This window comes from Emys orbicularis, chromosome 7 (genome assembly GCF_028017835.1).
Source record: "Emys orbicularis isolate rEmyOrb1 chromosome 7, rEmyOrb1.hap1, whole genome shotgun sequence".
NCBI classification, from domain to species: domain Eukaryota; kingdom Metazoa; phylum Chordata; order Testudines; family Emydidae; genus Emys; species Emys orbicularis.
In genome coordinates, this window is record NC_088689.1 from 35,925,129 (window position 1) to 35,943,415 (window position 18,287).

At 41.9% G+C, this 18,287-nt stretch overlaps 1 protein-coding gene across 1 annotated transcript in view; it reads right to left on the reverse strand.

The window, feature by feature from the left end:
• Positions 1-6,547, reverse strand: part of PTEN (phosphatase and tensin homolog) — a 102,074-nt gene extending 95,527 nt beyond the window's left edge. Inside the window, exon 1 of the mRNA XM_065407616.1 lies at positions 6,389-6,547. Coding sequence (XP_065263688.1) covers positions 6,389-6,467 — 79 coding nt within the window. The 5' untranslated portion in view covers positions 6,468-6,547. The remainder of the gene's footprint in view (positions 1-6,388) is intronic.
• Between the last annotated feature and the right edge of the window lie 11,740 nt (positions 6,548-18,287).

Sequence of the window (18,287 nt, forward strand, 5' to 3'; positions counted from 1 at the left end):
ACTTCGATTGCCAGCCGTCGAACTACCGCGGTAGTGTAGACCTGGCCTAAGAGAGCTATTAGTCAACAATCAACAGATATGAAGAGACCTCACTCGTATTTCTATATATGCCATGCTGCAGCAATACTAACCAGCCCAAATGTTTCACAAGCTCCATATACAGGACTATATTCTTCCCAGAGACACATGGGTAATATACTCTTTGAAGTTAACAAAAGTAGTTACATGCGACTATCTAAGGACAGAACTAAGGCTTAATGTTCGGACATTAGTGTGATGGCCACAAATTGCTAAATAGGGTACACATGCATAAAGATGACAACACTCTCAAAGGCTGAAGTTTAACCCACCCATTGACATATTACCTTAAAACAAAGGCTTAAAGGGTGGGATTTTCGAAAGTGCTCAGCATTGGCCTGACTGCACTCCCACTGAAGTAAGTGATCAAACACCAAAAGTCGGCACTTCTGAAAATTCCATTGTAAAGTAATATGGTTTTAATAACCTTTCAAAAGCAAGAAGAGTCAGAATTAAGACAGCTAGTTGTACAGCTCAAATGGTATTGCAGATATCTCCCGGGAATTCATAATTTTGTACAGAGCACTACAAAATAGCTCAATGGTTTGAGCATTGGCCTGCTAAACCCAGGGTTGAGAGTTCAATCCTTGAGGGGGCCACTTAGGGATCTGGGGCAATATCAGTACTTGGTCCTGCTAGTGAAGGCAGGGGGCTGGACTCGATGACCTTTCAAGGTCCCTTCCAGTTCTAGGAGATAGGATATCTCCAATAATTATATTAATGTTTGGTTAACATAGTTGCAGTCTTGAACTTAAGTTTCCTTAGACTGTTTAAACCAAATTTCAATTTTAGTATACATTTGCTCTATAAACCCTGCAACATTTTACACATTACAGGGCAGTACCTATTTTAATACAAGATTAGACAAATCCATTACATATTCCAGAACTACTTGTCCAGCATACAATTTCACTAAAGACAATTAATTTTACTAGCTATTTCTTTAAAAAAAATCACTATTCATTTTTCAGACATTTACAAGTTATCCACTATTTTTCTGTATTCATTTCTCTCATACTTGAACAGAAGAATTCAAACAGAACATCTAGCCATCACTTGACTAGTAGCTACAAGTGAACACATGGAAGAAGAGTTGGCAGCTTCTGTCCACTTAAAAGTGTACACAGGTAATTTGTTAATTTTTAACTTTATGTTTAGCTTGTGCAGTCTTCAGAAAAGCTGCACACTGACTAAAATCGTTAGACAATGCAGAAATCAAGCAGTTCCACGTGAAGTTGGCACTATCATACTATTTATAGAACAGGAAAATACTAAGAGCCAAGCTCAAATTTGAATGAAAATACACTAAGTCTCCCTTCTAATACAGCACAAAAATGCTGAGCTCAAAAGTGCATTTTTTGCAAAAGCAATTACTGAAATACATATTTTGTATGGGCTTTAGTTACCAAAACAGTGCTATCCATAAATACATAATACAAAAGTGGCAAAGTTAAATAATCTTCCTCACAAAAAGATAAGGGCTCACCTAATCAGTGGGTTTTTGTGGGTTTTTTTTATTTTTTAAAAAGCACAAATCTCTACATCTAACAGCACCTGGTTTTCTATCTTAGGTACTTATATGGTATCACAGTACCTGGACATGTCAAAATCTTTTTATCCTGAACACACACTACTGTGAAGTAGGGAAGTACTATTAACACATTTTACAGATGGAGAAAATAAGGCAGTGATTTGCCCAAAGTTTACTCAAGAAGTTAGCAGTGGACCAGGAAATTGAAGCTGGGTTTCTTGAGCCCCAGGCTCGTGACCCAGCACTCTTCTGGTGCACATTTAAAAATAATAGCTATTAGGTACAATACTACAAGAGGATATACGAATAATTCACAGTGATACTGAAACTAATTTTTCATGATCAAAATGCAACTTCCTAGACAATTCTCCAAGAGCAATTTGAACCTGTCAAGCTTTTAATATTGCTAAGCAACATAACGCATACCTAAACACAGGAATATTTTCTCACCAGTAAATTTAGTAAATGCAATGATTTACTAGTACACTTAAGAGTCATGAATAATATAGTGGATTTTAGTATCTTTATATCAATTAAAAGCTTCCATTACAAAATATTTAATAAGAATCACTATATTGTGCCTCAATTATAAAGATTGCATTTAATTAGATATTCAACCTCAAATATTGGTTCTAATTTAAATGGAATATTAGATTTTTAAATATTCGATAATTAAGACATCACACCATTACTTCGGATTTATTTTCCTAAAATCAAGAAGCAATAATTTATGGTGAAGTTATATGATCATTTTAAGATTTCATTCAAAAATGCACAATGCTCTGACAGTAGTATTAACAGGGAAAATTTAGTTAATTACACTGTGAAACTTCTGCTCAGAATTTTGATTTAAATAACCAATATATGCACAATTATTTTTAAATGTAATAATAGTAAGAACTTTTATAGGAGTTCATTGACATTAATATGGATAAAAGTCACTATGCACACAACTGGGGTCCTAGTCCTGCTTCAAGATTAGTACAGGTGTCCTTGCTAGCTGATCTCAATGCAGGATGGAACATTGGTGTGAAATTAACATTTTAAAATGCAGTGATCATAATTTGCCTGACTGAAGCTGTGAACTGGTATATAATATAGGTATCAACCAACTATATATATATTTTTTTTAAGACTTCTTAACTGACTGAAAGCTCCACAAAAGATTTAAGTAACTTTCTACAGACTACATCTAAAACACTGTATGTTAAAGGGAAACCAGTAATATAAAAAAGTTATATTTGCCCCTTGCCCCCCACCTACTATTTCACAAACTATACTTAAAACTGTTCAAGCTGAAGTAGAGATAAATATGGTAGAAGGAATCAGAGGCAGGTAAAAATATTTGATATTACTTTTAACTTTTTTTAAATGAATGGATAGAATGTTGAAGACATCCCTTTCCACCGCTATTCCAAGTAAAAACTTCCACAAATGGTGCATGTTGAAGTTTGACATATAAGAACTTTGTTTAGCAGTTCAACCTGTGTAATGTGTAAAAATCAGTGTAATCAAGTTAGAATCTTCTTTCTGCATGAATAATTTAAACTGATTTTATCGTATGACACTTGTTAAGTGATTAGTTTATGATGTTTTGATCACATAACATAAGACCAACATATAAAAACATCTCTGGTATTAAACCTGGGATGTGACCACTACCCATACACAATTCCAACTCACCCCCAAAAGAACATTTTGTAGTTGAAAAGGACTTTTTATGGCCTGTAAAGTATGTTCAGGAATGTGTAAGCTATGTAAATATATGTTAGTTTTAAAAGAAAAAAAGGACATCCTGACTGTTGACATTAGAAACACAAGAAAAATCAAAATCCAAAAAGCTGACACACAATCCTGAGATCATATGCTCATACACCTCCTTCTGTGCTACATTTAAAATCTAGTCTTCCCTTCTCAAAGTTATGAGCAATCTCTCTACCCACAAAAAAAGTTAACTCAACTAAGATTAATTTGCAGATTACATGTATAAAGAATGATTAAGTTATATAGAGAGAACAACTTAGTCCTATCCAGTACCTCAAAAGTTATACTAACTACCCCACTAACAACTTTGTCAAAGGGCTTCCTTGTGAAGCCTTCACAAACCTAATAAAAAAAATCAAATGCTCACCAATTTATCAGGTTTAGTATTATAATACATCCAATTATATTTTGTCATTCAGTACACGGAGCCTTCTTCCTTCATTTTCTGTTCAGAATCTTCTACAGTGAATAAGAACCTTATGTAAAATAGCATTTCATACTATTTTGATACTAACTCCTTCGTGAAATATTCTGAACTATTTCTAAAACCAATCTTTCCATAAACTTCAACAAGTTAAACCAGAAGTTGGCTCTGTCCAAATTAGTTTGTCTTCTCACAAACCTCTAATGTAAACCTAAAAAAAAAAAAAAAAAAAAAATAGGTTTATGAATTTTTTTTAAGTCAGTAAAGTACAAAGTAGACACATTTTGTAACAATACTGAATGTATCATGCAAAACCCTGAGCCGGATAAGTGAGAAAATCATTAACTAAAATTCAAGAATCTTCTTACCAAGAAGCCAAAAATAAGTATAAGCAGATGAATAGTTAAAAGGAAGTTCTGTTTTGTTATAGTACGTCCTTTTGACATACACATTTTAGAAAAAATGTTTTAAGGACCAACCCTAAAACTGAGAAGTATGAAATTAGGTTTCTTGCTATTGGTTTTCCATTTTTACTATCATTATAGAAGTCATAAGTACGTACACTATTTAGCATAGCAATAAAATTGAAGTCTGTAAGCTTTATTTTAGAGCAAGAATTAGTCTTGTAGGTTTTATAATATTAACCTATATCTTGAAAATCCAGGTTTGTATTACTATCCACATCACAGAGAAATAAAAAGTTGAAAGAACTTAGAATGGAAGTCTGAAATGATCGCAACTCAAATTGATCAGTATGTTCCCAAAACAGAATAAAAAATATTTACCAAAAAACACAAATGCTTTACTAAGTAGTAGCTAGTGTTTTAAAAATCTAAATGGTCACTTCCTGGGAATCACACATTTTGTTTTTTAATAGTCTTCAAAATTTTAGGCTGAGACCCAAATCAATGTAACAGTACATATTCTGTACTACAGACACTTCACCCTCTCCATACAGAAGAAATCTATTATCTGTAATGCAATACTGCTCACATTCTGAAGAGCAATAAGCTTATCTTGACTTTACTGTAAACCCATTCTAAATTCGAACCTCCTTCTGAAAATGAATACCATTTTCAATACTTAAGATAGTTTTAGTGCTTGACTGAAGGTACTTCAATAGCAAATTCTACTTTTAGTTAATAGCATGTGATAAATAACAGAACTTAATTCTGATAGTTTAATACATGACAATACAACCTTATATTCTATTAACTTTGCAACACACATTCAAAGACAAACATCCGTCCACTGCTGCTACTATACTACATCTGTTCAAAGGACTATGCAGTTCTAATGCTTCATGGTTTGACTTGTTAGTCCTAATAGAGTTAGATTACATATCACCAAACACGACATTTCTCAGAGTCCTATGTATTCAAAACATAACAGTCAGCTGACAAAAAGAACCTCATCCCCTATTTTCGTTTGTGAAATGTCCTCACACATAGGCATAAGTACATTAATGCACACAAGATCTACCAGTATAAAGTATCACTGAATGGACAAATTAGTATTTTTAAAAGAGATTGATTTTTAAATTAATATGGATAGTTATTTTCTTATATATTTTTTTCATTTTCTTACATTCAAACATGAACTTATTTGTTCACAGTCAGTACATATTTTGTATCTATTTACACAAAGACCCAGGTAATAGCAAATCAAAGCTACACATCCACTAAAATTATGTCTCTGATTCAAGTAGTTGAGTTACCAATTGAAAAAGGCATCACTACATGCAGCACAGTAGGACAATTACATTTTATATTTGAACTAAATCATACATCAAGGTAAGAGGCACTATTCTGAACATGAGCAATGAAATCACTGTAAATGGGACAGGACACCTAAGAAAGAGAAATGTCAATACAGGCCACACTAGAATGCTTTAATTTCAAATGAGCACCAGTGTTAATCTCTACAATCACCATTTGCTAAATATAATACCCAATCATCTGCATGACACCATCATTAGGGACCAAATAAGTACTCAATCTCTATTTTGAGCTATATATGACAGAACCTAAAACACAACTATAGAGCAGGTAACGTTCATGCCCAATCCTACCTCAATCAACTGGAAGGAAGACAACAGTCAACCTGGGATATGCTTTTTCTATAACAGACTGCCTCAATTTTTCACAAAGCAAAGTAATACGGTTGCTAAAAACTGACCAACTTGCAATCACAATAACTGCACAAACCTAGCCACACATTTGACTTTTTAATTTGATTTTGCTCGAAATAATTATGCCGACCCTAGCTATACAAATAACACAGGCAGGCACACTAGGTAATTGCTGTAAGGGCCTGATGCAATAGCTGTAGGTGCAACACTCATTTTCATTTTAATCTCATCTCTATCCTGGGTGCAGGGCCTAGGTCGAGCGCTCAGCCTGCCCGCCTGGGCTCTGGCTGCACTGGGGAGCACAGCAGATTCAGTCAGGAACATGGCAGCACTGTGGAAGGGGGAGGGGAGAACAGACACGCATCCCTGCTCAGCATTAACACGACAGGTCGCTGGGGAGATGATCACGGCTCCCAGGGGAACGGCGAGCCAAACGCCAGAGTGGGCCGGGCAAGGATACAGGTCAAATCTAAGTCGAAGCCATCCTCCTGGTATCTCCTTTTGTTCCTGCTGACGATCTCTTTGATGATGGCGGTCATGTCTGGGAGCCGGGGGCTGCTCAGGAACAGCGAGGACAGGCAGGGCAGAGGCGACGGCTTCTGCAGGATGCAGACGGCCCTGGCCTTGGTTGAGGCTGGTTCCCCTCTCCCCGCTGCTGCAGCGGCGGCCGCTGGGCTCTGGACGGCGGCCGGGTAATGGCTGCTGCTACTGCTAGATGGCACCGTGGACAGGGCCTGCCTCTGCCGCTCTCCCCGAGGCCCGCAGGCGGCGGCTGGGGACGGGGGAAGCAGCGAACCTTCGTCCCCCTGCGGCGGCAGCGGCTGCTCCCGGCGGCGGCGGCGGCCCCCTCCTTCCCCAGCTGCCCCGAGCGGCGCTGGAGCCGCGGCGGCGGCGGCGGCGGAAGGGTTTAGAGTCGGCCCAGGTCCCTGAATGTGCCGCCGCCGCCGCCGCCGTCTTTGAGGCGATGGAGGCGGAGAGGGGAACTCTCCAGCGCGCCGGGCCCCAGAAATGGTGACAGCGGGTCGGGCCCCCCCCGTCCCGCTCCGCTCCTCTCCTCTCCGCTCCCCGCCCGGGGCGGCGGCGCAGCCCGCGCGTTGGGGCCGCGCAGCCGGGCGGGCGGGCGCTCCCTGCCTCGAGTGAGGAGAAGACGGCGTGTCCGAAGGCGGCTCGCACGGAGAAGCGAGTCTGCGCGGGCTCAGGCGCTGCGGTGCGTGCGGGGCTGCAGGCCGCCCGCTCTCATCGGCCCCGGCCTCCTCCGCGCCCGAGCGACACTGAGCGCCTCAAATTTCCATCATGGCTGCAGCTTCCGAGGAGAGACGGGGACTGTCCCGCCCCCCGCCTCCTCCGCCGCCGCCAAGGAGAAATAGTCCCGCCACATCAGCGTCCCGCTGCCGCCACGACCGCTGTTCCTCCCTTCCGCTGCCCCGCCCGCTCCTCGGCGCTCTCCTGCACCCCGGGGAAACGCTCTGATCGTACAGAGGTTGGGAGATTCGTCCCGGGGAGCAAACGGTGAGCAGGCCACAGGGAAGCGGAAGGATATGTTCACGCTACCGCGGACACGGCGCTACTGCCTGTGGAGTCACGTGGGGCTCGTCGGGGCCCTTTTCTGCCTGCGGCGCTCCACCCCCCTCTCCCTGTGGTGGAGCGCAGCGCCTCCCGCCTCTCCCGCGCAGGAGCTGGGGGGCTGGTTAGTGGGGCTGCAGCTCGACTACTCCGGGGTGTGCGGCTGGGGCAGAACCGGACCTTGGACCCATGCAGCCTGGCTGCCCCACGGAGGGGTGGGTGTAGTAATATATGGGCACCTGCCCGCCGCGCGCGTACACACACACACACCCCAGGGGAGCAAGGCCAGGTACGGCCAATGCAGTGCTGATGCTATAGGCTGCTTCTGTCGTTCATGTTGTTTCCCTAGTGTTAGGGAGCGGTCAAGAAAGGGGGCTCCGCTGTGCTAGGCGCTGCTCACACAGACCAGATGGTCCCTATCCCCAAGGCTATATGATGTAACCTGACGGGCCAGCGTTGGGGAAGGGACATGGGACCCTAGCCCCTGTGAACAATCCAATAGTAGCAAATGACATGTCTGTTCCTTTTATTTTGGGGGAGGTGTTTAGGGGGTTACAGTGAGTGGGGATAAGCTAAAGGAAGTGGGAGAGGGTGCCTGAGTAGGTGAGGAGTGAGGCCAAGGAGAAGAGACAGGAGCAAACATCAGTATGGAGGAGAGCATGGTTCTTCAAAACTGTAGAAAATACTGATGATGTCACCAGTGTCCACTGGTTCCTGCTTTGAATGCAGATGCTGCTCCTGGTTGCTGGGAACACCATGTAGAGACTGGAAATGTGAGAACTGCTAGAGCGTGCAGCATCTTCCCAGGTACTGGCTACAGTGGAAAGTTGTTTCCAAGGAGGAACAAATGCTATACAAGAAAAACTGCAGGATAGCTGAGCTCAGGGAGTAGAGCAATCACCAAATGTGGTGGTCCTGGGGGCTGCGTCAGGTGTAGGAGAAGCAGGAACCATATGTGGCGGATAGTTTGTATTAAGCCCTGTAATATTAGGAATAGCTGCAGTGAGTACAGCTGGTTGAAATGTTTTGGTAAAATATGCTGTCTTGGCAAAGATTATTTAAATGTTCACAGAAGTGTATCAGTTTCCATGAAACTTTCATTTGGAAACATTTTGGGTCCTGGGCAGAGGCTGTATAGGTGGGAGGATTAGGATACTTAGCTGGGATGTGGGGGAGACCTAGGTTCATGTCCTTGCACTGAATCAAGCAGAGCAGGGACTCGAATTTGTCTCCTATAGTCCAGGCCAGTACTCATAGGGCTGGTCTACACTAACCCCCCCACTTCGGACTAAGGTACGCAAATTCAGCTACGTTAATAACGTAGCTGAATTCGAAGTACCTTAGTCCGAAGTTACCGCGGTCCAGACGCGGCAGGAAGGCTCCCCCGTCGATGCTGCGTACTCCGCTCGCCGAGCTGGAGTACCAGCGTCGACGGCGAGCACTTCCGGGATCGATCCGGGGCACTTCCGGGATCGATCCGGGATCGATTTATCGCGTCTTAACCAGACGCGATAAATCGAACTCAGAAAACCGATTGCTTACATCCGGACCCGGATGTAAGTGAAGACGTACCCTTAAACACCAGAATAGAGCGAGACTCACAACTACCTCTTTCCTATGATGCAATTCTGTTTTCATGAAAATACAGAAGGAAAACAATTTTTTAAAGTTGGTGTGAAACAGAGTTGTCATTTCCAGTTAGGGTGAGTAAGTAATCAGTCTGCAGCATGGGTTATGGCTCCACCTGTTCTCTATGAGCAGTGAACACCTATAAACCAGCCACAACTCCTCCCCCCAAAAATTCAGGGACATAGTTGCTGTCTGTCATACCCTTCTTACACAAGTCCTACAACTAAGGCTATGTCTACACTACCCTTTTGTTGTTAAAATTTTTGTCGGTCAGGAGTGTGGAAAAAAACATACCCCTGACCCACAAAAGTTTTAAGGACAAAAAGCACCGGTGTGGACAGCATTTTGTCGGTGGGAGATGTGCTCCCTTTGACAAAGCTAGCATCCTTCTTTGGGGGTGGTTTTATTTTGCCAGCAGGCGAGCTCCAGCCGGCAAAGAGCGGCTACACTGCATACCTTACAACAACACAGTTGTAGCGGCACAGCTGTGCTGCTGTAAAGTACGCTGTGTAGACATAGCCTAACAGAGTGATGCTAAAAACATTAGACCAAAACCTAAAAGCATGATATATGAGACACTGGGAAGAAAGGTAAAAATAACCACAAGCAGGATGGTCACATAACCATAACAGATACCTCACAACGCAGATATGTGTAATAAGGTATGCTGTCCACACATAAGCAATGATAACTAACAAGAAGTGGAAACACAAACCCAATGGAATGATTGTGTAATCAGCATAACAGAAAAGACTGAAGCAGAGAGATTTTTTTACTCCATTGTCTAAAATAGAAGGGAAGAAGGAGATATTTCATCAATTATGAGAAATGATCAAAGACTTCAAACAATAACAATGAAAAACCTGTGCATGAGGATAATGGTGGACGTAGCATGAAATCTATATAACAACCTGATACTTAATGAGAAATGTATATGAGATTATACTACCAAAACAATGTGTTGTATCTACCTCTGATAAAGAGCTGAGGTCTCTTTTCCTTTACATTTTAGCAACATTTTAGTATAACTTGTCATGCCAATTAATTAGTTTGAATTTTCTAAAGAATAACCTCCAGCATAGAGGTGGTTTCTGAGCTAGTATATGGGCACCTACTGCCCCCTGCAGCCTCATAGGTCCCTGAGGAGTCAATCCAACCTGACAATAGGAACAGAGAGCAGGAGGGCACAGTAGCAGTACATTAACTGCAATTCACCAACTATGTTTCTTTCTCACCTCTTCCATACTCAACACAGCTATACGTCTTGTTTTTGCATCATTCCCACCATACATATAGCTAAAGAGCATTGGAGACAGAGCATAGTGTGTAGATTATAAAAATCTCTTATATCTGCTACTTCAAATACTTGTACTCCACTTCTGCTAGTTCTGAGGAATTGCCCCTATGAACCCAATTGTGCCTCATCTGAATGGGAAAATTACTTGCTTTGTGTGACGATTTGGGGGTTCTCTCCATATCACTTCTGAATTGTCGGATATTTTATTAAACTGAATCATTAAATTACTGTGTCATGGAAAGCCTATATATGTATGTGGATCCACTATGAGATAGCAGGAGTGTATTAGTCTCTGCCAGGCCAGAGACAATGGTGAGTGATCGGTACTCAACTGATCGTCTATTCAAAGTAAAACACCTTCGGACAATGGGTTTGCTCTTGCTGAGAGAAAACACTTCCTCCTCTTGTCTGATGGAAGCAGTGGAAAGTTCCCAAAAGGCAAAACAAAAGAAGCAGGTACCCCAGAGTCTATAAAGGGGTGGGGATGGGAGGAGTAATTTTGCATTAGATTAAGATGAGAGAGGCTTCCATCATGAGGTTAGCTAGAATCCCCAAAGCCGACAAGTTGCAGAGAGATATTTCTCTCACAGCCACACACGCATCAGCAGATGGAACTTCTGCCTTTTGTCTTGGAAAGCAAATTGATACCATCAATTATCAGTTTCTTTTTGAGCAGAAAGGTGAAGTATTGTCTAATGCTAAAATAAATTTCCTAACACTAGTGATGGTATACATATAAAAAACTCTTGAGGACATTCTAACGCTGAGCACCAAGAATGGAAACACTATTTGAAAACAGCATCCTCCAAATTTAGGGGAGCTAGGTGGGAGAATGAGAATCCTGAGATAATATCTTCAAAGAAGCAGAATTACAAGGTAAGTAATTTTCTCTTCTTTAAAGATACTCTCTAAGCATAAGAATCCTTTGAAGACAGTAAGTAGCTTGAAGGATAATGCAAATAAAATTTAAATAGTCTACACAATAGGCCTCTTAACAAAGACCTATTGAAAAACAACAGCTATGTTCTTTTGCTTTTTCAGCTATGTTCTTTTGCTTTTTCTTAAATAAAAGGCTGCAGTAGATACCTACAACAACAATGAAGCATAAATACAAGAGTCCTTGAGGGGCTCCACATGGACCTAGCGTGACCAGATGTCCCAATTTTATAGGGACAGTCCTGATTTTGGGGTCTTTTTCTTATGTAGGCTCCTATTCCCCTCACCCCATCCCGATTTTTCACACTTGCTGTCTGGTCACCCTACATGGACCCAAAAAAGAAAATACATCCAAATTAGCCAGAGTAGGGCCCTCTTGAAATCACTAGTAAAGCCCCAGTTGTCTTCAGTGTTGCAGAATCAAGCCCATCAGAGATATCACCCATAACAATGTACTAGTAGTAGAAGGGAAAACAGTATCATGCCATGTGTATTCTACCTTACCTTGTTTAATGAGAGCTCAGGTCACTTGTATCTCTTCCACCAGGATTTTTAAATCCAAACAACTGATCAGTTGTGAAAAATGCCCTCCCCATTGTTGTTAAATGCAAGTGCTAAAAATCAGCACTTACATTTATTGCATGTATTATATTTATTTTTCAAAAATGTTCCCTTTCTTCACTGTAAACAAACAAACATAACCCAACAAGTGTTCCAAATACGTTTCCATTTATATTACTGGTTTCTAAATACATCTTTCACCAGGAAGTATACCATATGGGCTAGAACTTCAGTTGTGGTTGACATAGGGTCAGCACATATGGGGTGACAGCAACAGTGTCTCTTAGCCACCTTTGCATTTCCTTTATCTGGCCATCTGCCAAGGGCATGTCTGGGCCCTGGAGTAACATGGATGTTCTTTCGGTTACTCCTAACTGCCCACAACACAAAGGGTATATTCTAACAGCCCTGGCTTGCCAATAGCTTGGTGATGACCTGACTTACACTTCTTTTCTTCCATGGGGTTATGTTGGGCACTTTGATAGAGCCACTTATGCTAGCTCTGTGTAACATGTGAGTTCCCCTTAAACAAATGGAGTCTTTAGGGACCTGGTTAATCCAACTTTCTGGTTGCTTTGTGAATGACACCAAACAGGTGGAGCAGTCCTAGAAATTGGGCCCTATGTGTTTAGAAAGCTATACTATAATGCAGCAAAGACATTGACTTCAGTGGGACTACTCATGTGAGTAAAGTTAAACATATCCATGTTTGCAGGATTGGAGAAACAGATTTTGGACATTTGTTTGTCAAAATTTGGGATTAGGATGTGGGTCTTTTAGGGGAAAAAAACTGAAAACCAGAATTTTCTAATGTTTGTACTAGGGCTGTCAAGCGATTAATCATGCAATTAAAAAAATTAATCGCACTGTTAAACAATAATAGAATACCATTTATTTAAATATATTTTTATGTTTTCTACATTTTCAAATATATTGATTTAAATTACAAAATGTACAGCGCTCATTTTATATTTATTTTTTATTACAAATATTTGCACTGTAAAAAACAAAAGAAATAACATTATTCAATTCATGTAATACGAGTACTGTAGTGCAATCTCTTTGCCATGAAAGTTGAACTTACAAATGTAGAATTATGTACATAAAAATAACTGCATTCAAAAATAAAACAATGTAAAACTTTAGAGCCTACAAATCCACTCCATCCTATTTCTTGTTCAGCCAGTCGCTCAGACAAACAAGTTTGCATTTGCAGGAGATAAAGCTGCCCGCTTCTTGTTCACAATGTCACCTGAAAGTGAGAACAGGCGTTCACATGGCACTGTTGTAGCCAGCATCGCAAGATATTTACATGCCAGATGCACTAAAGATTCATATGTCCCTTCATGCTTCAACCACCATTTCAGAGGACATGTGTCCATGCTGATGATGGGTTCTGCTTGATAACAGTCCAAAACAATGCAAAACAGTGCAGACAGACGCATGTTCATTTTCATCATCTGAGTCAGATGCCACCAGCAGAAGGCTCATTTTCTTTTTTGGTGGTTTGGGTTCTGTAGTTTCCGCATCGGAATGTTGCTCTTTTAAGACTTCTGAAAGCATGCTCCACACCTCGTCCCGCTCAGATTTTGGAAGGTACTTCAGATTCTTAAACCTTGGGTGGAGTGCTGTAGCTATCTTTAGAAATCTCACATTGGTACCTTCTTTGCGTTTTGTCAAATCTGCAGCAAAAGTGTACTTTAAAACACAAACAATGTGCTGAGTCATCATCCAAGACTAATATAACATGAAATATATGGCAGAATGCAGGTAAAACAGCAGGAGACATAAAATTCTCCCCCAAAGAGTTCAGTCACAAATTTAATTAATGCATTATTTTTTTTAACGAGCGTCATCAGCATGGAAGTATGTCCTCTGGAATGGTGGCGAAAGCATGAAGGGACATATGAATGTTTAGCATATCTGGCACGTAAATACCTTGCAATGCCAGCCAAACAAGTCCCATGCAAATACCTGTTCTCACTTTCTGGTGACATTGTAAATAAGAAGTGGGCAACATTATCTCCCGTAAATGTAAACAAACTTGTTTGTCTTTGCGGTTGGCTGAACAAGAAGTAGGACTGAGTGGACTTGTAGGCTCTAAAGTTTTACATTGTTTTATATTTGAGTGCAATTATGTAACAAAAAAAATTACATTTTTTAAATTGCACTTTCACGATAAAGAGATTTCACTACAGTACTTGTATGAGGTGAATTGAAAAATACTATTTCTTCGGTTTATCATTTTTACAGTGCAAATATTTGTAATAAAAATAATAATATAAAGTGAGCAGTGTGCACTTTGTATTCTGTGTTGTAATTGAAATCAATATATTTGAACATGTAGGAAAACATCCAAAAATATTTAATACATTTAAATTGGTATTCTATTCTTTAACAGTGCGATTAAAACTGAGATTAATCGTGATTAATTTTTTTTATCACGATTAAATTTTTTTAGTTAATCACATGAGTTAACTGCGATTAATCAACAGCCCTAGTTTGTACCTTTATATTCACAGTACCTTTGGCATAATGTTAGCTAACAACAGCAAGAAACTAAGGGATGAGAGTGGAGAGTCTATAAACAACTTTTCTTTTTGTATAAATCAGTGTTTACCAGCAAATATATTCCTTAGTTATCCCTTTCTGTAGGAGAATTTTACTTGAAGATATTGATTTAAATCTAAAGCCTTGATCATGCTGATCTATGGGTGGACCTGCAGAGATTCACTGATTTTAGGGACCAGCCCTTATGCAGTCACTTGCAGGATCAGAGTATTAGGTATGAAGAAGTAAGAAATGTTGGTGTTGTTTAATATGTTCAATTAGTTGTTTTAATAATGTATTTCTAAGGTAATGTTAAGTGAATCACTAGCTTTAATAGAATTTAATATGGAACTATGACCTTTGGACTCCATCCTTGTAAGCAAACATGTTTACAACTTAGACACTGGAGTCCTCCGGCTCAAACTGGACAGAACCAGTTTTTCCCGCCAAAAAGACTATATAAGAGCCTGCTCAGTGCCTGCGTGGAGCTGTCCATTCCAGCGGCAGCGCGTGCACAGTCGGGTCTTCCTAACACTCCAAAGCTAGAGAGAAGAATACCATCTATCCCGCAGCAAGGTTGAGGAAGGAGAGGCCTGTCATCACTATCCCTGTCACAGCGAACTGAATCCATTTTACCTGTGGAGGGTCCTGCTTTCCTGGTATCCATCTTCCCAGAGGGTCTCCCCGCCTGCAACGAAGTCCAACAGTCGTCGGAACTCCCCAGTAGTCCTCCTCGAAGGCTCTAAATCAGCCAGAGAGTAGAAGGTCCTGGGCTTCGCACCTGCACGCTGTGTCCACTGCACCTAAATCATAGGAAAGGTTTCTGTATTGGGGTTTCTTTTATTGTTTTCTAAACGCCAAGGAAGGTTTTGTGGGTCTGAGCTTCAAGCTCCTAAAACTAGTCACTGAATCACTGTATGGTTAAGTTTGTGTTTCTTCCCCTCCCCCCCATTTCCCCCAGTTTTCTGTACCTTTGCCCTTAATATACTTACTTTTGTTTGCACCACATTACCTTGTCTCTCTTTATTTTTATTATATCACACAGGGAGGGAGGGACACCCTTATTGTAAGCTAAATCCACCGGTGACAGACACGGAAGGGAGCCGAGTCTGCTCTTCTGAGAAAAGGGGCTTTCCTTTTCTATCTTTCCCCCTACCATTTTTCTAGTATTTTCTCTCTGAAGCATTACCTTACTCCCCTTGGGGTAACAAGAGCCTAAAATTATAAAGTCCTGTGTTGAGCCTCCAATAGGGTGACCAGATGTCCCGATTTTATAGGGACAGTCCTGATTTTTGGGTCTTTTTCTTATATAGGTTCCTATTACCCCCTACCCCCCGTACCAATTTTTCACATTTGCTGTCTGTTCACCCTAGCCAAGAATATAGAAAGTATTAAACTGATTTTGCTTCAGTAAGGCAGCAAATATTGGTACAAAAAACAATGTTATAAATAATGTTTAATTTGTGGCAGAAATCAACACACAACCAAATTTGTGTGGCATAAAACATAAGCATCAACCTTAACTTTGAACTGACATTTGTTGGCTTGTGAAACAATTCTATTGTTTTTCTTTGTGTACTTCCAAAATTTTTCTTCATCTGTGAAGTTTAGTGGCCAAACAGTTTAGTGCCAAGATTTGGATTTTAGAGTTTTTTTTTTGTTTTTTTTTTAAATGTGTATATTTGAATTTAATTTATTCTTAATTTCAGCAAACAGATTCTTTTTTGGGGAAGAGAGGTGGAGCAAGGAAGAATCTTAAACATTCTCCTGCAGTGCTGGTAACCCAAACACAACAGCCATTATGCTAGTGCACAAAACATAGAAAGTAAACTGATCAGTTTAGTTTCACTGTTCAAAATGAGCAAGTACAAAAAGTAAATAGTATAAGTGGAGTAAATTAGTAATGCAAGCTGTTAGCATCACATTTTTTAAATTTATGCTGATTCTCTTGACAGTGCTGTTTGAGGTTTTTAAAAAGAAACAGGAAAGAAAATATTGTCTAGATTATAAATTTATTTGCCCTTTGAGACTGCAGCAGTTCTGAAAAAGGATGGTCTTGTGTAAACTGATATGCATATTTAGGCTGTCATGGTCTCTCCCTGTCAGGCTCAGAGGGGGACCACTCTGCCTCACTGCGTCATACAGCAAACAGACCATCAGCGATCTAGAGGCTCTGGCCTTTTGGGTGGGGCCATGCATCACACAGACTTTAGACCAGAGCCTCCTGGTAGGGGAAGACAGCAATTCACAGTCTAGGGGCCTGCGGCCCCCTGGCTGGGGCAGTCCACAAACCAGGCACAAGTCTTTCAGCCTAGGGTGAGTAAGCCACCACCCCAGGGGTGGGGGAACCTTGGCCAACCCCAGGGGCGGCTCCAGGCACCAGCGCAGCAAGCGCGTGCCTGGAGCGGCAAGCCGCGGGGGGCAGCGTGCCGGTCCCCGTGAGGGCTGCAGTCAGGCTGTCTTCGGCGGCATGCCTGTGGGAGGTCCGCCAGTCCCGCGGGTTCGGCGGCAATTCGGCAGCGGGTACGCCGAAGGCGCGGGACCGGCATATCACACACAGAAACCCTGCCGAATCCGCGTGACCAGCGGACCTCCCACAGGCATGCCGACGAAGGCAGCCTGACTGCCATGCTTGGGGCGGCAAAAAACATAGAGCCGCCCCTGGCCCACCCTACTCCACAAGGTCCCAGCCCAGGGCCCTAATGGTGGCAGGTGGTTTTGCCACTGGGTCAGCGGGGATCCCACTGAAACACGTAGCCTCTGCATGTCTCACCTTTGGGGTATGTCTGGACTGCAAATGAAGGTGTGACTGTAGCACAGCTTTAATCTAGCTAACACAGGTAACAATAGCAATGTAGATGTGGTGGTATGGGCTTCAGCATAGGCTAGGAACCTGAGTACAAGCCCTACACTGTATAGGAAATCCAGGTCTATGTTGCCCCCCCCCTCCCCCCCGCCTACAGACCCACTCTTTCCAAGCTCGCACTTGAACATCCACATAGTATTGATACATAAGCCTCATATCTGTGCTGATGCATCCATACTGCAGTATGCACACAAGTCAGATGCTGTGGTTTCTTGGGGCATATCTCAGGGATCGTTGCACCCTTACTAGCTGTAGCTGCTCTAGGGCTTGGTTCATGGTATATTGTGGGAAACCTGTCTGTCCATCCACAGCACTTGACCGGAAGTACTCTTAGGCCATCAACACAGTCAGCCAAGTCATTTTTTAGGTGTGCATGCTCCCTGCAACTGGAGCCAGCAATATGGCTCCAGCGCCAGTGAAGAACTTCTGCTCACACTTTCACTCCTGTTTTGGGAATCAGGCAGAACATCTGGTGGACATTTTGGCAACAGTATTTGTCCTATCAAAGGCACGCCTCAAATGGTGGCACAGATCGCATCCATGACCCATCTGATGTTGCTCTGGCATAAGCGCAGATTCCCCATATGTAGACTTGAGCTTCTGGAAGACTGACACGAGCACAGACTGATGGGATCACAGGACCTGGGATGACCAGCAATGGCTCCAGAACTTTTGCACGAAGAAGCAGACATTCTCAGAGCTTTGTGAGCAGCTTGCCCTGATCCTCCAGCATCAGGCCACACACAGAGGGACTGGGGAGGCCATGCCAGTCCAGAAGCGGAACTCTATTGCCATCTGGAAGCTGGCTATTCCAGACTGCTATGGGACCATAGCTAGCTAGTTTGGTGTTGGCAAGTCTACTATGAGGATTGTGGTGGTGGAGGTTTGTGGGACAATCAGGACTGTGGTTTTTCCAAAGATTGAGGACATAAACAATGTCCCTGAAATAATTGCTGG